Source organism: Hydractinia symbiolongicarpus, chromosome 12 (genome assembly GCF_029227915.1).
Source record: "Hydractinia symbiolongicarpus strain clone_291-10 chromosome 12, HSymV2.1, whole genome shotgun sequence".
NCBI classification, from domain to species: domain Eukaryota; kingdom Metazoa; phylum Cnidaria; class Hydrozoa; order Anthoathecata; family Hydractiniidae; genus Hydractinia; species Hydractinia symbiolongicarpus.
In genome coordinates, this window is record NC_079886.1 from 5,129,997 (window position 1) to 5,147,276 (window position 17,280).

At 34.3% G+C, this 17,280-nt stretch overlaps 2 protein-coding genes across 2 annotated transcripts; both read right to left on the minus strand.

Annotated features, from left to right (window-relative positions):
* Positions 1-8,205: 8,205 nt before the first annotated feature.
* Positions 8,206-9,717, minus strand: LOC130622383 (uncharacterized). Its single transcript, XM_057437838.1, has 2 exons — positions 9,706-9,717; positions 8,206-9,457 (listed from the first exon to the last, which is right to left on the minus strand). Exons 1-2 carry the CDS (start codon positions 9,715-9,717, stop codon positions 8,312-8,314), a joined length of 1,158 nt encoding a protein of 385 aa, XP_057293821.1. The 3' UTR covers positions 8,206-8,311.
* LOC130622485 (uncharacterized) lies at positions 9,491-11,439 on the minus strand (the record flags this gene model as incomplete). The annotated part of the gene is made up of 1 exon (XM_057437941.1): positions 9,491-11,439. A coding segment is annotated over one exon (582 nt), but the record flags the coding sequence as incomplete, so codon positions are not given.
* Between the last annotated feature and the right edge of the window lie 5,841 nt (positions 11,440-17,280).

Genomic DNA, 17,280 nt, shown 5'->3' on the forward strand with positions numbered 1-17,280 from the left:
TTGATCAAAAAGATTATTCAGAATCTTTTTAAATGAATAAAGCGAGTGCAGAGCAAAACTGGAAAGCCGAGTTTAGAAGAAAAGACGCTTTTTGATACCGAATTTTTATCCTTGAATACTTAAATATTATTTAGATAAAATCTTGATTATGATCAAGTAAATAGGTTATAATGTCGTTAAAGTTAAGTTAATGTAGATACGCAAAAAATATAACAGATAAAGATGCCTTTAATGAGATCAGGCGCAAAGAGAAAATATATTTAAGGTTGAACGTTGAAATAGATAGCAAATTTCAGTTGTCACTAACGAGAATAATAAGCGTGCTGTCATTATGGTAAAATTATATTTCAAAGATGAGTATTCAAAATTTAAAGTTCGGTACTTAAATGCTTTAATACTCATGAAACTTTTAAGGAACATTTTTTCTACAAAATTCAACCTTTTGCAAACAAGTCGAAGATGTTTCCATGATGATCTTTTCTCCAGTCTTATTAAGTCAAAACCTCGCTCGACAAAAGAGGTTGAGTCCCAAGATGAATTAGAAACATTTAAGAAAAATACAAAAAATAGAAAACATGAAGGCTTTACGCAAATTTTGTGTTTCTTGCATAAAAGTGTTATTTTGTAATGTATCAGTTAAGGTGCACAAAATATTTTGTGCGTGTAGAGAGATTTATCTTATAGAATGATTTTCGTATCGGAAAGAAATAATGTAATATATGAGTTTATAATATAAAAACGGTTCAAATAATGTATATATAGTAGGCAACAGTAAAAAGATTAAGCTCAGGGTTTTTTCACCAGCTATGAGATAAAGAAGAAAGAAGAAAATAGAAGTTAAAAATGGAACATAAAACATATAACAAGTAACATAAAACATAAAACATGGGGAGTAAACACCGTCCCATTTCACCCTATTCGGTCCGGGGTGAAGGTATTGGAGAGGGAGGTGGATTCCGCCTCCCCTGCTGTTTATTTGTAATAACTCTCTGTTGCTGTGCTGCATGGTTGTGATACTTACTAACTTTCCATATTTATCTATTAGACACCTGCATGTCAAGTGCGTAGGTAGACAATACCTTATTATTACTATCTCTTACAAGAAACTGATAAAAACTGTGAAATACGTTGTATGAGGTTAACTAAAGAAGAGTTGTGTTCAAAATAGTTTATTGATAGCTGATTGCGGTTGATGAAGTAAAATATAATTTTCTTGGTGGCAGAGGGTGGTTTTCTGTAAATGTAAAATTGATTTTCATGGTGGCACTGTGTGATTTTCTGCTAATAATAACAAAAAAAAATTCTTGGTGGAAGAGATTATTTTATTTTAAAATATAATATCAATATTTCGAGGTGGCAGAGAATGGTTTTCTGTTTACAACGATGTAAAATATAATTTTCATGGGGGTAGAGGAAAATCAATAAAACGATCTACAACCTTTCCATCATGACCAGTGCTTCTTACAACAAAACGTATTCTTTCTTATTAAAATGAAAAACCAATGATGATTGGAAGAAACTGATTGCATTATGGATTGAAATGACCACTCATGGCCGAACTAAAAAAATCCAGCTCTAGCACCATCCCTTGACGGTAAGGTTTAGGAAGTAGCTTTGGAAATACCATCAACGAACATAGTTAAGGTCGATGAATTAGAACTAATCATTCAACAATTGAATAAGATATGTAAAAAAGAGAAAAAGTAAAGAATTCATCAATTTGTGACTTTAGTTTGATATAAGATTACATAAAACAAAAACCTGCAAGACTACTATATGAAATGACGTCATGTGATTTATAATAAAGTGCGTATTGAACTAACTAAATTATGTGCCTATTATGTTCCCCAGTTTTGCTAGTTACAAGAACTCAGCATTAAAACAGAGCCTACTTCTTATGAAAAAGACAAATTGGATGAAGATGACTCCAACCAAAGAAAGTATCGGTAACACGATGCACTATATGCGATAAATGGCCAGATGGAAACTCCCAAGACAATGATGCTCTTTTTATTGTCAATGAAATAATCTGGCATTAAAATGAGAACATGGATTCCAAGCAATTACAAAGTTTAGTTACTAAGACCCGAAACAGTTGTCTGCTTGGTTGTGGAGCCAAAAGATGGTCTTCGGAGAAAGAAATTTATCTGAATACCTACAGCCCTTGCCTATTTACTTACTTACTAAAAGAAATGCCGCTTCTTTCATGAACCGCATCAAATGGAGCTCAAGACAACTTCAAGCAAACACTCCACCATTCCACTTAAAAATCCCACCTTAACTAATTGCAACAATAGATTCTCCAAAACTATTGACAAATTCCGATATGTTAAATGAAACTATGGCTGTTCGACAACATCATCAGTTTGCACAACCTTGATGTAAACAATTATCAAAATTTAAAACTAAAACAGGAATTACATAGTGTAACAATGCTGAATTGAGAAATGAAATAACTAAGATTTCTGAAAACGCATTATCTATTTGTAACTCATGGCATTATTTATTTAGTGGTTGAGTTTAAGAATAACACACATACTCAATGTAATATTACTATAGGACTATCCTCAAATAATTCTAGAAATTATTGGTTGGAAATGAGTTATGTAAAAACCGGAAGATCACTTAAATAACTTTCATTTAGATTCCAGAAACTATAAATAAAATCATAATATTCGTTCTACAACTCAAGTGTGAATTTTAAGCAGATATTGGTATTTTGGACAAATTTCGATCTTGCGATGTCACAAAAAATGCTGAAATAAGCAAAGTATTTCTTTCATAACATACTGTAAGTGTGCCATGTATGATTCAAATAACCCCCAATCATAATATGTTCGAGAAACCCGGACCGAATAGGGTCAAGCTTATGGTGATTTATACTTTTAACCATTTTACAATGAGTACCACTAAACATTTTATTAATACCATTGCTATTATTCTTATGCAGGAGAAAAGCATTGCATCCCTGCATAGAGTTTTGTATTGAGACACAAATGTGATGATTTGCCCAGTAAGTTATGTAACAAGAAAATGATGCACCTCGCTAAAGAGGTGGATGCACGCAGATGTCACGTCTGTGTAGTTAGTTCAACAATGCTTTGACTTAGCGTATTAATCTTGCATTTACTCCTGTACAGCGTCCTGTAACATACCAGTCTGTCAAAGATGCTTCAATGAAACAGATAAAGAGATTTATTGCAGCGAATATAAATAATAAAACCGCTTTTTTATACGCATATTAAGCTCTTGCTCTCGTTGACCTAAAATTCTTGAATGTTAAGACTAGAAGAAATCCAACGCAATATATAAATATATATTTAAAAGTGCCAATACAGAAAAAATTATCACCTGTTTACCAATTATTCTTCCTGTTCTAATACTTAAAAGCGTGTTTTCTTACGAATTATGGTGGTGTGTAAAATTTATGATTATGACACGTGTGGTTTTATAAAAAACAACGGCAACAAAATTTGTTCAAGAATAAATTTAAAGTTGAAGAAAATGGTTTTTCACCGAAGAGTTTCAGTAAATACTTCTGTTTCTGTAGGCTTTTCCGGAAGCTCATTTAAATAAATCGAAGTTTTCCGAAAAAAGATGTGGCTTGGCATTAGTTGACGTAAATTTGTCCAACCAGTCACCACGACATATTTCAGTGGATGCATTTTTAGTGAATGGAGTTTACATTTTCATTGAATAACACTACCTGATATTTTTGAATCTTTTTCATGACTGACTTCATTTTTGTTTTATAACAATCAGAATTTGATTATGTCCAGCAGTTCAAAAATTTGTCCGTCTTTCATTTATTTATTACTATAAGTTTTCTGTCTTATAAACCTTTCTATAGGCTTTTTAATGATTAACGTGCCACTAGATCACAAAAATTTGAGGAGCTTTTTGGCCAATCGACAATTTTTATATAATAAACTTTTTTATAGATTTAATTATTGTCTGCCAGTTCTTTAGCATTCTCTAAACATAACACACACAGTGAAATTTCAAAGTTTCGTCGTTACGTCAAATTTGTATTTCCACAGAAATAGCTGTCTTCTGCGTCGAAAAATTAAGATTTATATTACATATTTTCAAATCATTATTTACGCAAAATGAATAAATATGATTAATATGTACAATTCACACATTTATACTTTTGTGAAGATATTTTTGGTTTGCCAATTCTCGATATCTGTACCTCAAACGAAAAAAAATGTCAAACCTAACGCTGATAAACTTTTTATACTATACACTGGAGTTCTTGTCCGTTAGCTCGCGAGGATGATGTGGAGAAAGATTTATCCGATATTTCATTGATTTCGTTAATAAGGATTTCTAAGTAACCCAGTATACAGACATTAACTCATGCTTGCTTCTCGTTAAACTTTTAATAACAAGTTATATTCAATTTTCTTCCACTTACTTACTTTTTTCGTTTTATCGTCCAATTCATTGGGAAATCGAGATATCGAGAAATGAGATACCTTACGAAACACGGACTGGACCATCTGCAGGTTAGGCCGAGCCCCCTCAAAAAATGTTTTTCTACCTTTGACTTGAAAAGTACCTTCGTTGTGAATGGAACCTCTAATATCTTAACGAGACAAAAATGTTATTCGGAAATACTACTGATAATGCACGTAAAAGCAGTTTTTTCTGAATTTTGTGTGTTCTATGACTTCAGGTCATTCTCTTTTTCAGTTTCAATTTTTTTTTGAAGTTTTGACATTAGTCATATTTTTCTGATTTTTTTTTTTACATTCCTTTTTTTAAAATTATTTGTAATCAATTTTAACGCGTCTTCCGTATGACGCAATTTCGCAGATATCTCCAGTTCTTGTTTCGTAAAGTTTTTATAAAACAGTAGCACATCCGTGCAAAAATTAATCGAAATCGTACACACCATAAAAATCCAATAGTTTTTCAAATTTAGGATGGAAGAATTATCGATAAACAGATTTCTAAAAATGATTAATAAAGATTGCAAACATAAAAAAACATTAACAATGATTTTTTTGAATGAAACAAACAAGAACTTGTAGACACGAGGACACAAGCCTTTAACACGTACAGAGGAAAACCTAACTCCGGTACTAAAGTAAAAATACTTAAGGTGGATGTACACCAGCATGACATTTGTGGTAAAAGATCTGAATTACTTTTAATAGTGTATTGACGATATCATCTCAAGATACTGATATTATCAGAAGATAACATCGCAAAAGATAACGTTTGATTTCTTTTCTGGCGATTGCAAACTTTACGAAAATACTTAGTTTTGTAGTATTCAATTTCTAATTTATTTACAGATGGTGCACTAGTGTAAAAAACGCCCTCCCTCCAGCTTATTTGATTAGGATATGAAAGCATACGACTGAATTAAAAGATTGACGCGATTACATATCTGCGTGACAACTCACGGTTATCAGTAGGTAGTGAACAAATGGAGTATGCAGTCGCTTTAAACGAACAAAAATTTTTCTTTTTTAGTTATTGTTTTGAAAAAAAGTAACTCCTTCACGCAATAAAATGATTGAAAATAAAATCTTTTTAAATATGTAAAACTGAAATACTTACAAAGGTTTTTTTGAGATAAAATAGGCTTATCTTTTGCATTTATGGCATGCTTGACGAAGAACTTTTGATCGATTAATGAAATACGATTTTTATCCGTAAGCCATCAAATACTTTCGTCGTAAATTTATAAACTGGCTAAGTTGTTTAACTTCTTATCAAATCTGCATAACTTTAGTATACTCTCCTAAGACGGCTCGTGTATCATGTAGCCATTGAAAGGTGTTAAAACAGACCGAAAATGGTGGAAAACTCCTGATAAATGACAAGAAAAGTAGATATTGCTGTTGCTATGTAGTTTATTTAAATTTTGGTCAAGAATAAGAAATGTTGCCCATTTTTCACTAGTCCACCATACAAAACAAGTTGGAACGTATTTTGAATTTCAAAATACTAATTTAAATAAAAAAGAATGATTTTCTATAACCATTTTGGAGTGTACTAAGTTTGAAATGCAACTAAATTGATGCGTCGACAATAATTCATTTTAGCAAATTTTTGTAAAATTTCACATTATCAAGTATTTATGAGTTTACATCAAAGCAGCCTAACTTCGTTTGCCCCCTTTTTAAAGAATAGAGGTATCTTACTATGCAAAACGGTTTGATGAGATATAGGATATACAATTCATAACTGTTTTTGTAACCAAAGATAAAAAATAATTATTGTCCTTACTAATGAAACGTGGAAATTTTTGACATTTTTATAAAGAAACATCTCTTGAGTTCCAGTTATACTTTCCCAAAACTTATTAGAATATATAAAACAAATATGGACAAATATAATATGTTAAAACTCAAAAAATCAAGACAATTAAAAATTGATTTTTAAAATGAATAAAGACCTCAACAAAAATTAATTACAGAAGTTTCTTGATCTTAAGTCACTTTTCCCTGTTCCAAATTTCGTTTTTCGACCATCTGTGAGCCTTACTACTAAAGAAAATTCATTTGCTTTTTATACCGCAGAATCAGAAATAGGCCCATTTTCATTTAAGAGTTGCTACATTTCAATTTCTCTATTTTGTAATTTTTGTGTTCTCACCTTTGACAACTCAGGTACAAAATTTGTATAATATAGTTTGGCATGACAATATAACTGAGACACGGATATCATAAGCCAGTGTACATTCACCTTGAATACCTAAGTTAAAAGATAGTGTAGTTCAGTAAACTTACATTACTTTAAAAAGAAAGTTGAAACAAGAAATAAAACAGCATCTCCTCTTTAATTGAAATCAAAATTGTATCTCATCAATATTTTTAGGCGGTTATAAGAAATAAGTTTTTTTTGCATCATGAGCCAGTGAAGTTTTACCAAAGTCCGTCAAAACATTTTATTGTCTGAGAGTGAGTCTTCTAATTAAGAATAAAAAAACACTTGAAGTTCAAACTCTTATTTGGGATTTTTACGTTGATTACTCGATCCACAACCCTGCCTAAGTAATAAGGTTCAATGATCTTTTGTAATACTGTGTCTGGAATTGTAGGAAGTAAGCAAGTGATGCGTTTCGTTATTGGTAAATTTATAAACATCGTCTGTACCGGACGGAAAAAAGCACTTTCAACAATCGAAAGCTGATAAAACAAAAATGACATATCAATCAACAACTGAACACGGCGATTTTGAAAGACTTATTTTTAAAAAAGAGAAATTAAAGTTTAAGAAAATTCACTCAAAGTATAGCTATATAAAGAAATGAAAAAAAAACTTATTGCTTTGACCTCTCAACTGTGTAAATGTAAAAAACGTATGTAAATGCATCATGTATCATTGATTTAAAACATTTGATAAACACTTAAGAGGAGATCTTGTTTTCATAATGCATCTGAGAAGGACAGAGACCCGGATTCAAAGCACTAGAATTACTTTCGTTTTTATTGTTTAAGATAATGAATCAAAAGCTTGTTTTCTCGACCGATTTTGAAAACAGACTTTTTGTACAGAAAATTTTTACCATTTTTAGTTAATAGTCGTAAATTCACCGATTTTATAAATACTATATAAAAATATCAGTATTATTAATTTAGCACATGCTTTAGATCGCCCAATATTCAATTACTTTTTAAAAAGACAAAAACAGATGATAATAGCACGAGAAGAAATTGTCCCCTTCCCCTTAACCTTCTCTCTCTTATATAGTAACAGCTAAGGCAAGTAAACAATATTTAGCATGATTAGAACAGAATACATTAATTACTTTTTTACTGAAATCTTTTGTCACAATAAAAATTATGATTCTCATCTGATTCTAGCTGATAATGCAGAAGTAAGCAAAAAAATCTTCAATATGTTAATACAACAAAAACAATAGTTAAAGCATTCCTCTGATGTGTGTTACTATCTGTATTAAACGGTAATTAGATATACTGTAAATGCAATGCATGATCTTTTTCATGTCATGAAGCTCTGACGGAGATAGGTAAGTCAGCAGTCAGTTTGAACAGGACAGCAGGATTAAAGTGATAAGCAACTCAACTCAGTGTTGCGTAAACTAAACATGTTAGACATCTGCTTGCATAAACCTGCATAGCGGATGTGCATGAATTTCTTACTGCAAACTCTTGAACAAACCAAAGCATTTGTACTACAGTATAAAACATTATGTAAGGATGCGTTCTTTCTCAAACATAAGAACAAATTGCAAGGTATTAGTAAAACATCCAATAGCACTCAAAGTAAAACAAGAAAAAAATATAAACCACCATTTCTTATTATCCTAATTAATTAATGTAATAATTTACTGCCTCCAAAATCCATTGACCCATTCACGCAGGTCCCTTAATGCTTGACCAACCGACCAAGCATTATCATGGGGAACCCGACGTGGAGGAGGCAATGGATTTTGGGGAATAATATTGGGACGGTGGTATGGGAGTGGACGGGGTACAATGCGTGTGTGTATAGAACGGCGAGAAACAATAACAGACGATAAAGAACGTGTAGAGGATGGCGGTGTTTGCAAAGGTGATTGTGGTGGTTGTGGCGGTGGCCTTTGTATTGGTGGTGGTGGTGGTGGCCTTGGTAGAGGTGATAGTGATGGTGGTGCCCTTGGTGGTGATGGTGGTGCCCTTGGTGGTGCCCTTGGTGCCCTTGGTGGTGATGGTGGTGCCCTTGGTGGTGATGGTGGTGCCCTTGGTGGTGATGGTGGTGCCCTTGGTGGTGATGGTGGTGCCCTTGGTGGTGATGGTGGTGATGGGGGCGATGGTGGCGATGGTGGCGATGGTGGCGATGGTGGCGATGGTGGCGATGGTGGCGATGGTGGCGATGGTGGCGATGGTGGCGATGGTGGCGATGGTGGCGATGGTGGCGATGGTGGCGATAGTGGCGATAGTGGCGATAGTGGCGATGGTGGCGATGGTGGTGGTGGTGGTGGTGGCGGCAGCGGCATCGATATCGATGCCACTGTTGAATCACCACCACCGTGTGAATGAGTTCGAAATTGACGCAGTGTAGGAAGTAATGGGGTGGAATGTTGAGGAGGAATTGTGGGTGGCCGTAAGGGTGAATATGGAGGCGAATATGGATGGTGTCGTAAGTATGGATGCAATTGTGGACGGTGAGAAGACTGACGCAACGTAGACGAAGACAAGGACGACAACGACACAGACGGTGGAGACAACAATGACACAGCAGGAGTTGACGACACAAAAGATGATGAAGTGGATGAAGAAGTGGATGAAGAAGTGGATGGAGGTGTTTGAAGAAGTGAGAAATGCAAAGAAGAAGGTAAAGATGAGGACAAAGAGGACGATGAGGAAGGTGCAGAGGAAGACAAAGAGGTTGAAGACGAGGAGGTAGAGGATGAGGAGGCAGAACATAAATTGGAAACAGATCTTAGGCGTGCCCTGGTTTGATCCCTCCGTTGAAAGTCTTGCTCTATTGCCTAAGTAAGAAAAAGGAATTCATTTAGACTTAAACATCGAATCGTGCCGAAACCTTTTTCAGCGTAAAGCAATATCAGTATTTACAATATCAGTTTAAAGCAATTTTTTCTTCAGCAAAAGACATGTCATTAAATATATAGCATGTTTTAATGACTTTAAGACATATAACAAGAAATATTTTAGTGTCTCTAGTAACCATTTGTGGATACTTCTTTTTTCCTATCCGTGTTCCAAGAAGCCTTTTTACCTTCGGGAGCATGTAATTGACATTCAAGTAACTTTTAACTGGCGTGCATAGGGACTGTTATTTGTAGCTATTGCGTTATCATCCGCTTTTAATCAAATTAATAGCCCTCGTAATGGGCAAGGTTGCAAATTTTTCTAAAATTATTCGCACAAGAGAGATATTTTCGCGAAAATAATTGCCGCAATTTTAAGTCAAAATAAATTAAATTCCGCAAAATCCGAAACGCATTAAAAAAGCAACACGTACTCTGCGCGGTCACTCGCCAAAGCGACAAAATTCTCCACTGCTGAAGGAATCTTAAATATTTCGCAGTATTAAGAAGCGCGTAAGTTTCTACCGATTTGCTAAGAGATTGAAATTGATTTTCGTCCGTAACGCCGTGAAAAAATGCTAAACTAAGGTCCTCAAAAAATAAACTATAAGTCGAGTTTTTTTCTAGCACAGCCTATTATATCTAGCAAAAATTGGGGTTAAAGGTTCCATCCAAAGTTGAAAAGTGAATGAAGAAAGCGATTTTTCTACTTTGTACTAATCTTCACATGAAGTAAAAAAACATCCTTAAACGCGTAAATTACGCTATTACGTTTTTTGTCGCTAAGATGTTAATTGTCTTTTGATCCCGTTGATTAAATGCTTTCATTAATTATAATTGGCCTAAAACCCTTTCAACCTTATTTCTATGTTTATAAAGAATCTGAGAGTCATGGATGCCTTCTTTCAGGAATAGTTGTTAAAAATAAATGTACCTCAACACGAGTCTCCAATGCACGAATCCGATCCTCCCTTGCATCCAGGTACCTCCTGAACCATAACGGTGTGCGCTAAATAATAAAGGATAAGTTTTAAATACATCATTCATTTTATTTATAAACATTTAGTCAGAAGCATTGACAAAGAGAATACGTTAAACTTACTTCAAGCCAAGCCTCAAAGTCTTCCGGTGGATCCAGCCTAGTGAAAGGGGAAAAAATTGTCAATCGTAGAACAGAAGCTCTGTGAGAGCAATTTGAGGCCTGTATTATAGATTAAAAACTCGCACGAATGCGTTTTCATGAAAAAGTGTAGTAGGTTGAGTCAAATTAGCGAGACTGGTTGCATCACGTAAACGCGCGAAAAGAAATTTATAATTTTGATAAATTCGCAGAAAAAACGTTATACATACGGAATAACATAGAACTGCTCAGCTGCTGCGGGTGCAACAGGAGCTGCAGGTGGTGCAGCTAATGGTGGTGGTGGTGGTGGTGGTGGTGGTGGTGGTGGCGGTAGCGGTGGTCCAGTTACACCTGGTGGTGCTGGCGCCAGTGGTGGTGATGGCTCCCTAGGTGGTGCTGGCTCCGGTGGTGGTGGTAGTGCTAGCTCTGGTGGTGGTGCTGGTTCTGGTGGTGGTGCTGGTACTGGTGGTGGTGCTGGTACTGGTGGTGGTGCTGGTACTGGTGATGGTGCTTGCTGCGGTGGTTGTGGTGGCTCTGGTGCAGCTGGATGTGCGGGTGGTGATGGTGGTGGTGATGGTGGTGGTGATGGTGGTGGTGATGGTGGTGGTGATGGTGGTGGTGATGGTGGTGGTGATGGTGGTGGTGACGGTGGTGGTGATGGTGGTGGTGCTAGTGCAGCTGGTGGCTGCGGTAGTGGTTGTGGTTGATCGCGGTTTACTCTCCTCCTCTGTCGCTCTCTCACATAAACTGGCTGGCCATCATTTGGTCTACAAGAAAGAAATAATGTATATAATGTATTGAACGAAACAAATTATGTGTATTAAGTGTATTTCTGAGAATCAAACACCAAAAATAATTTCCTACAATATATATCCAACGCTTTTTTACAAAGATGCCTAACAAACTGAATAGTCTTTCGGATGCTAAATTCTACAATAACTCTTTTTATACAAAAGCCAACATATAGCCTTGTTCAACAAACGATCGCAAAAAATCACTACAAACTTAAGAACAGCTTAATTTTGTACAATTGTTTCAAGAAAGTTGTTCCTTTAAAAGATTGTACTATCCTATTTTACTTCTTTTAAATATTGGTTAGCGACTGCTTGCTGAAGCATGTCCTTTATTTAATGTGGCTAGTTTTTTCAAATACTAGTACAAAACGATTTCTGAGGTAAGAAAGTTGGATACTTTATGCAAAGCATGCATTGGCGGTGGCTGACATATAAAAAAAATATAGCAAGAAAAATACTTACGCCACTCTCTTGACCGCTCTTCTCGGATTCTAAATTGATAAAAGTGTCGATAATAACTTTATGGTAAAGATCTGCAAGGAGAAAATAATTTTATGTTACTTACCCTTCGGACGTTGTGATACACAAGGTATCGTTGCCCATTCCTCCACACTTGTTCTTGCTGTGGTTGTTGTTGTTGTTGTGCTTGTTGCGCTTGTTGTTGTTGTTGTTGCGCTTGTTGTTGTTGCGCTTGTTGTTGTTGTTGCGCTTGTTGTTGTTGTTGTTGCGCTTGTTGTTGTTGTGCTTGTTGTTGTTGTTGCGCTTGTTGTTGTTGTTGTTGCGCTTGTTGTTGTTGTTGTTGCGCTTGTTGCTGTTGTTGCGCTTGTTGTTGTTGTTGCGCTTGTTGTTGTTGTTGCACTTGTTGTTGTAGATCTTGTTGTTGTTGTGGATCTTGTTGTTGTTGTAGATCTTGTTGTTGTTGTAGATCTTGTTGCGCTTGTTGTTGTTGTTGTTGCGCTTGTTGTTGTTGCGCTTGTTGTTGTTGTTGTTGCGCTTGTTGCTGTTGTTGCGCTTGTTGTTGTTGTTGCGCTTGTTGTTGTTATTGTTGCGCTTGTTGTTGTTGTTGCACTTGTTGTTGTTGTTGCGCTTGTTGTTGTTGTTGCACTTGTTGTTGTAGATCTTGTTGTTGTTGTGCTTGTTGTTGTAGATATTCTGGTTGTTCGTTATTCTACAAAAACGTATGTATTATAAGACAACAAAGCATCTCTATCGCAACACAGACACTGTGCGTGTGTCTGTAACAGGCAAAGTGATGAGTTCATTTTCCTTTGATGTAGCCGAAATTTTCTTTGAAGTTGCCGAAAAAGTATGTCTATTTTGTCAGCGGATTTATTTTGTTTACGTCACGTGATGAAACGACTTAATTTGATTTGCTGAAGTAAATTTAACGGCTAACTTTCGGAAAATGGTTACCCTCGACACAAAAGAACAACAAAAGAACGATCCCTCCATCTTGAAAAAAGTGCAAAAGGTAATAAAAATTATTTTTAAAAACGAAAAGAAAATTAGTAGTAGAAAAGTGAATTTGGAAGCTAACAGATTTGAATTCACAAATAGTAGGAGCTTTATAAAAAAGCTGGCTAGCATATTTTTTTGCATAATTAATGTCTTCCCTGGTGCGTAACTAATTCATTTGTACCAAAATTCAAAACGCTACATAAAGCTGTTAGCTGGCTGATTTACAACGTGATCATATATACTGCAAGTCTAAAAGAGGTATCCATTGAAATGTACCGTGACATGAAATAGTTAGATATTTTGGCATATAACATCGATATTTTTAGTTTTTGTTTCACTTTTTAATGCTGCAGGAGTAAAAATATGCCATGTTAAATTTCCTGTGAACTTTGCAAGAGCGCCACATGTAATGCGACAATTTTTTTGTCTCTGTCAGCCTACATGTAAAATTTTAAGTTATTCTTACAGGGGTTGTTGACATTTGACTGGAAAATTACGTGGGTTTGTGGCTTTGGGTTAAAAAGATTATAAGAGGATGGTATGGTTGTCAGTTTATATTGTTTGTGTACCTGACGATGTAAAATTTTATTTACGAAAAGCTTCGTGTATTTTATTGTAAATTTTATATGTTCTTTTATATAATAAACTGTTTTTGTTTTTTATATTTTGTAATCCAATGGAATGAACTGATTTTTGTTTATTTGGATGTGCTCCTCAAACTTTTATGAGAACGGAGCGTATATAATGTTTCCAAAATAATGATCTTTATTGATTCCACATTTTCTCCTTGCTCATTGCTTTTTTGATACTTAGATTTGAAAATTGTTGGTAAACGACAGTAGGGATCCGGTTAATTTTTACATTTTGATTGGGTATACTTATGGGGGAAAGGATGGTATGCAACTGAATAAACGATTTTTCTAAATTGCAAAACTATGCCTTTTTTGTATAAGCTATTGTAAAAACCTTTAGGGAAAATGCAATGCATAAGAAACCTATTTTAAGTGACTTGTGCTTGCTGTTGCCAGCCTTTTTTGACACGTAATCACTTAATAAGATGGAAATATTTATTAGCATTTTCCTTTGATGTCGTCGAAAAAGATATGTCTCAAATGTTAAATTTTTTGACGTAACAGCACGACGTCAAAACACTACTTTAACGTCAATATCTTTCATTTAAAGAAAGATTGCATAAAAATTTCATAGACTTAATTTTTTTATTTTGGCAGATCCTTCCTGACGTCAGCAAAATTTATCAACCTTTTTATTTCCTTAACCGTTCGTCAAAACCACATAAATCTAAACAATATTTTGATCAGTGTTTTAGGCTCTGCGCAATAGAGGCAATGGGTACATAAATTTCCAAAAAAATACTTTTTGTGTATTGACCCGTCCTTGCTGATGTTATCAAAATTAAAGTGATGGTTTTCTTTTTCATTGCTTTCCTGCCAGGTGGATTTCTCCGAAGGCCTCATCGACCAGTACAATAATGAATGGTAACATAATTTTGTGGACGTCAATCAAAGTTACTTTAAATTGATTCTTACAACAAACGTGTCACAAGTTGTTTTGGGAAGTCCACCAGTGTACCTAATTTACATGTAACCCACTGCTTAAATTAATTTCTTCAGACAAACAGTTGCATTAAAAGTTTAACAGAAATGTATGTGTTCAAAAACAACTGATATTATGCTAAGGAATAATTACACACAAGGTAAAGACTTGAACTCAAATTGTTGAGCTGACTTGTTACGGTCAGCTATACAACAAAAATATCATGTCATTGATAACCTTGAAGGTAAAACATTAAAAAATAGTGGGCTCCAAGATTTATACAGCTCAAAGAATTTTAGAGACTGAACTTTTTGTAGCTTTTGTCGAAGAAATAAAACTTAAAGCGTAACTGAAAAACGAACTTCTATTTTTTGAAGTATTTATGTATATAATTCTAAAAGAAATCCTAATCACACAAGGTTGATGAAAAGTCATAGTTATTCATTAAATAAAACTTACCATATTGGACGAGTTCTTCTGATAAAATATTTCAAAATTTTATAATGACTGAGGAACAAGTTTTTATGCAGTTAGTTGTTTTTATACCATAGTACAACACCTAAGGAATTGTGCATTTACGCCCATAATGATGTGCCTGGTTTTCACATGCAGATCTCTGAATAAGAATAAAAAAATCTCTGAATAAAAACATCCACCAAGATTTGCATAGAGAGATTATCGGGAAAGTCAAAAAATATTATAAATTATTAGTTTTTTCACTTCCAAGTGAGTCATTAGTAGCGATATTGTTTTCGTTACACAAGGAACAAAAAAGAAGAAAAAAAATTCTTTCCGCTTCCGGCAAAGAGTCAGTTTCCTGGGAACGAGATGTCTCATGCATGTGCTGTGAAGGCACGTTTTAAAAGGGTGTTCCAAAATTTGGGGAAAATATCAAAAAAGCGTTATTTCGTGATCATGGTAATGAAGATATTCGACACGATGACGGGAAAGAATTGACATTAACTGAGTTCTGAACAGAACATAACATGATTTACGTATAAATACATTTGACGAACCAATGTAAGTTTGGATAGCAGCACTGACTAAACTGTGTTGATGATCCATCACAGAAACGTCCGTTTTTGAGTTCGCCGCCAGCTTTAATGCATCTTGTAAATATTAATAATGTCAAATATGAACTTGTAAAAGAACATAAAGACTGACAATTAACAAAATGCAAATGTCGCAACTGCAACAGCTGTAACTATAGCTGTGCATGCAGTTATATCAACTTAATACAAATACTACCAGCCAAAATTCGATGTATTGTGTTATCAGAAAAAGAAAATAAGTACAGTTTTACGACACAAAACTGCGACATATTATTTGAAACTAACAGTAGCTTTTTAGAGGCCATTTTGTACCAGAAAACTATAATTTACAGCAGTGACTGTAATCTCCTAATATTTTTAATTGAAATAGCCGCTATAGCGTTTTCAAAAAGCAATCAAACAAGGAAAGGTAAAATTTATTGCGCATGTACAAATTCGATCACCGTCGCTCACTTCAACTGCATCCGCTTAAGTGGAAACCCTCCGTTACGCATGCAAGACTAATATGTTTTGCTGGATTAGTTTTTATTAGTAAAAAAAACCGTGATTTCTAAACAGCACTTTGCGTAACTGATTTCCTGTAGGAGGTTTACTTGATTGTTTGAAGAACATACGTAGCGTGAACTTTACGGACATTAGAGAGATTTTAACTTATCGTTAGTTTTGTGTAACTATGTATTGTATGTAAAAGTTAAAATATTATCAAGAGAGGATACTTTGATTTTGTGAACATTATGTCCTACGTTTTTCTTTGTTATCACCCGTTTACAAAAAGGTTAGTAAAGTAATTTAATAAAGAAACAGAATTTATTTTTGAATGAAGAAAGGAATTCATGACTATGACTGGTAAATAAGAAATCCCTTCCAATCCGAGTTTAACCGAACGGCCGTTGTGAAAATTTATCATTCAAACTTAACCAAGTTAAATTTGTTGCGTTTTAAGAAAGAATGTTCAGGGAAAAACTTCTAGGAAATTTCTCTTAGCTATAGTACTTAGCCTCTCCCGACCTTGTGTAAAAATGTTAACTTTCAGGATTGTAGACAATAAAAGTACGCAATGAACCAATGTGTTAAATTCATTAAAGGTTATCAGTGTAACTGCACATGATTTTTTTGTACCTATCTCCGGTTAAAAGTTCTATATCCAGAGCAGCTACAATTTGCTTTTAATTACATTCACATAACTTATTTAAATGCGTAAATATTATCTACAAACGTAAATTAATGTGCTATGGAACGTGTTGTTGGATATTAGGTTATCTGTTAATTTTTTAACTAGATATTCAAAATATACTCTTCTAATGAAAATAATCTATTTAAGTTCTTTTAATTTACAGAAACTAAACCAAAAAATCATGCATCTTCGGAATAACAAAATTAAGCATCTTATGGAAAACTAATATTATAAAATCTTAGCTATAAAAAACAGTTAACTATGGTTCGTGTATTTCGAAAGGATCTTTGATATTAAATACTGATCTATAAAGCATGGGTATTAACCCTACGTATACTGTTACGTGGACCAAGAAAATACGCGAAGGTTGACCTTTACCTACATTTTTTCAAATAAGCAATGACAACCTCATCTGAATCATTTTCCCACATGCACGAGCTTTAGAGAAATCATTTTGCAAATCAAATTGTACCAATGTTTCCTTTAAAAAGTTTAAAAAGTTTTATCGCCTCCATCTAAAATTCCTAATCTCCTAAACTCAGGAAGTATAGCTCACACAAAACGATTTTAATGTTATTGTCTTTAATAACTAATTTATCAGTAGTGCGAAA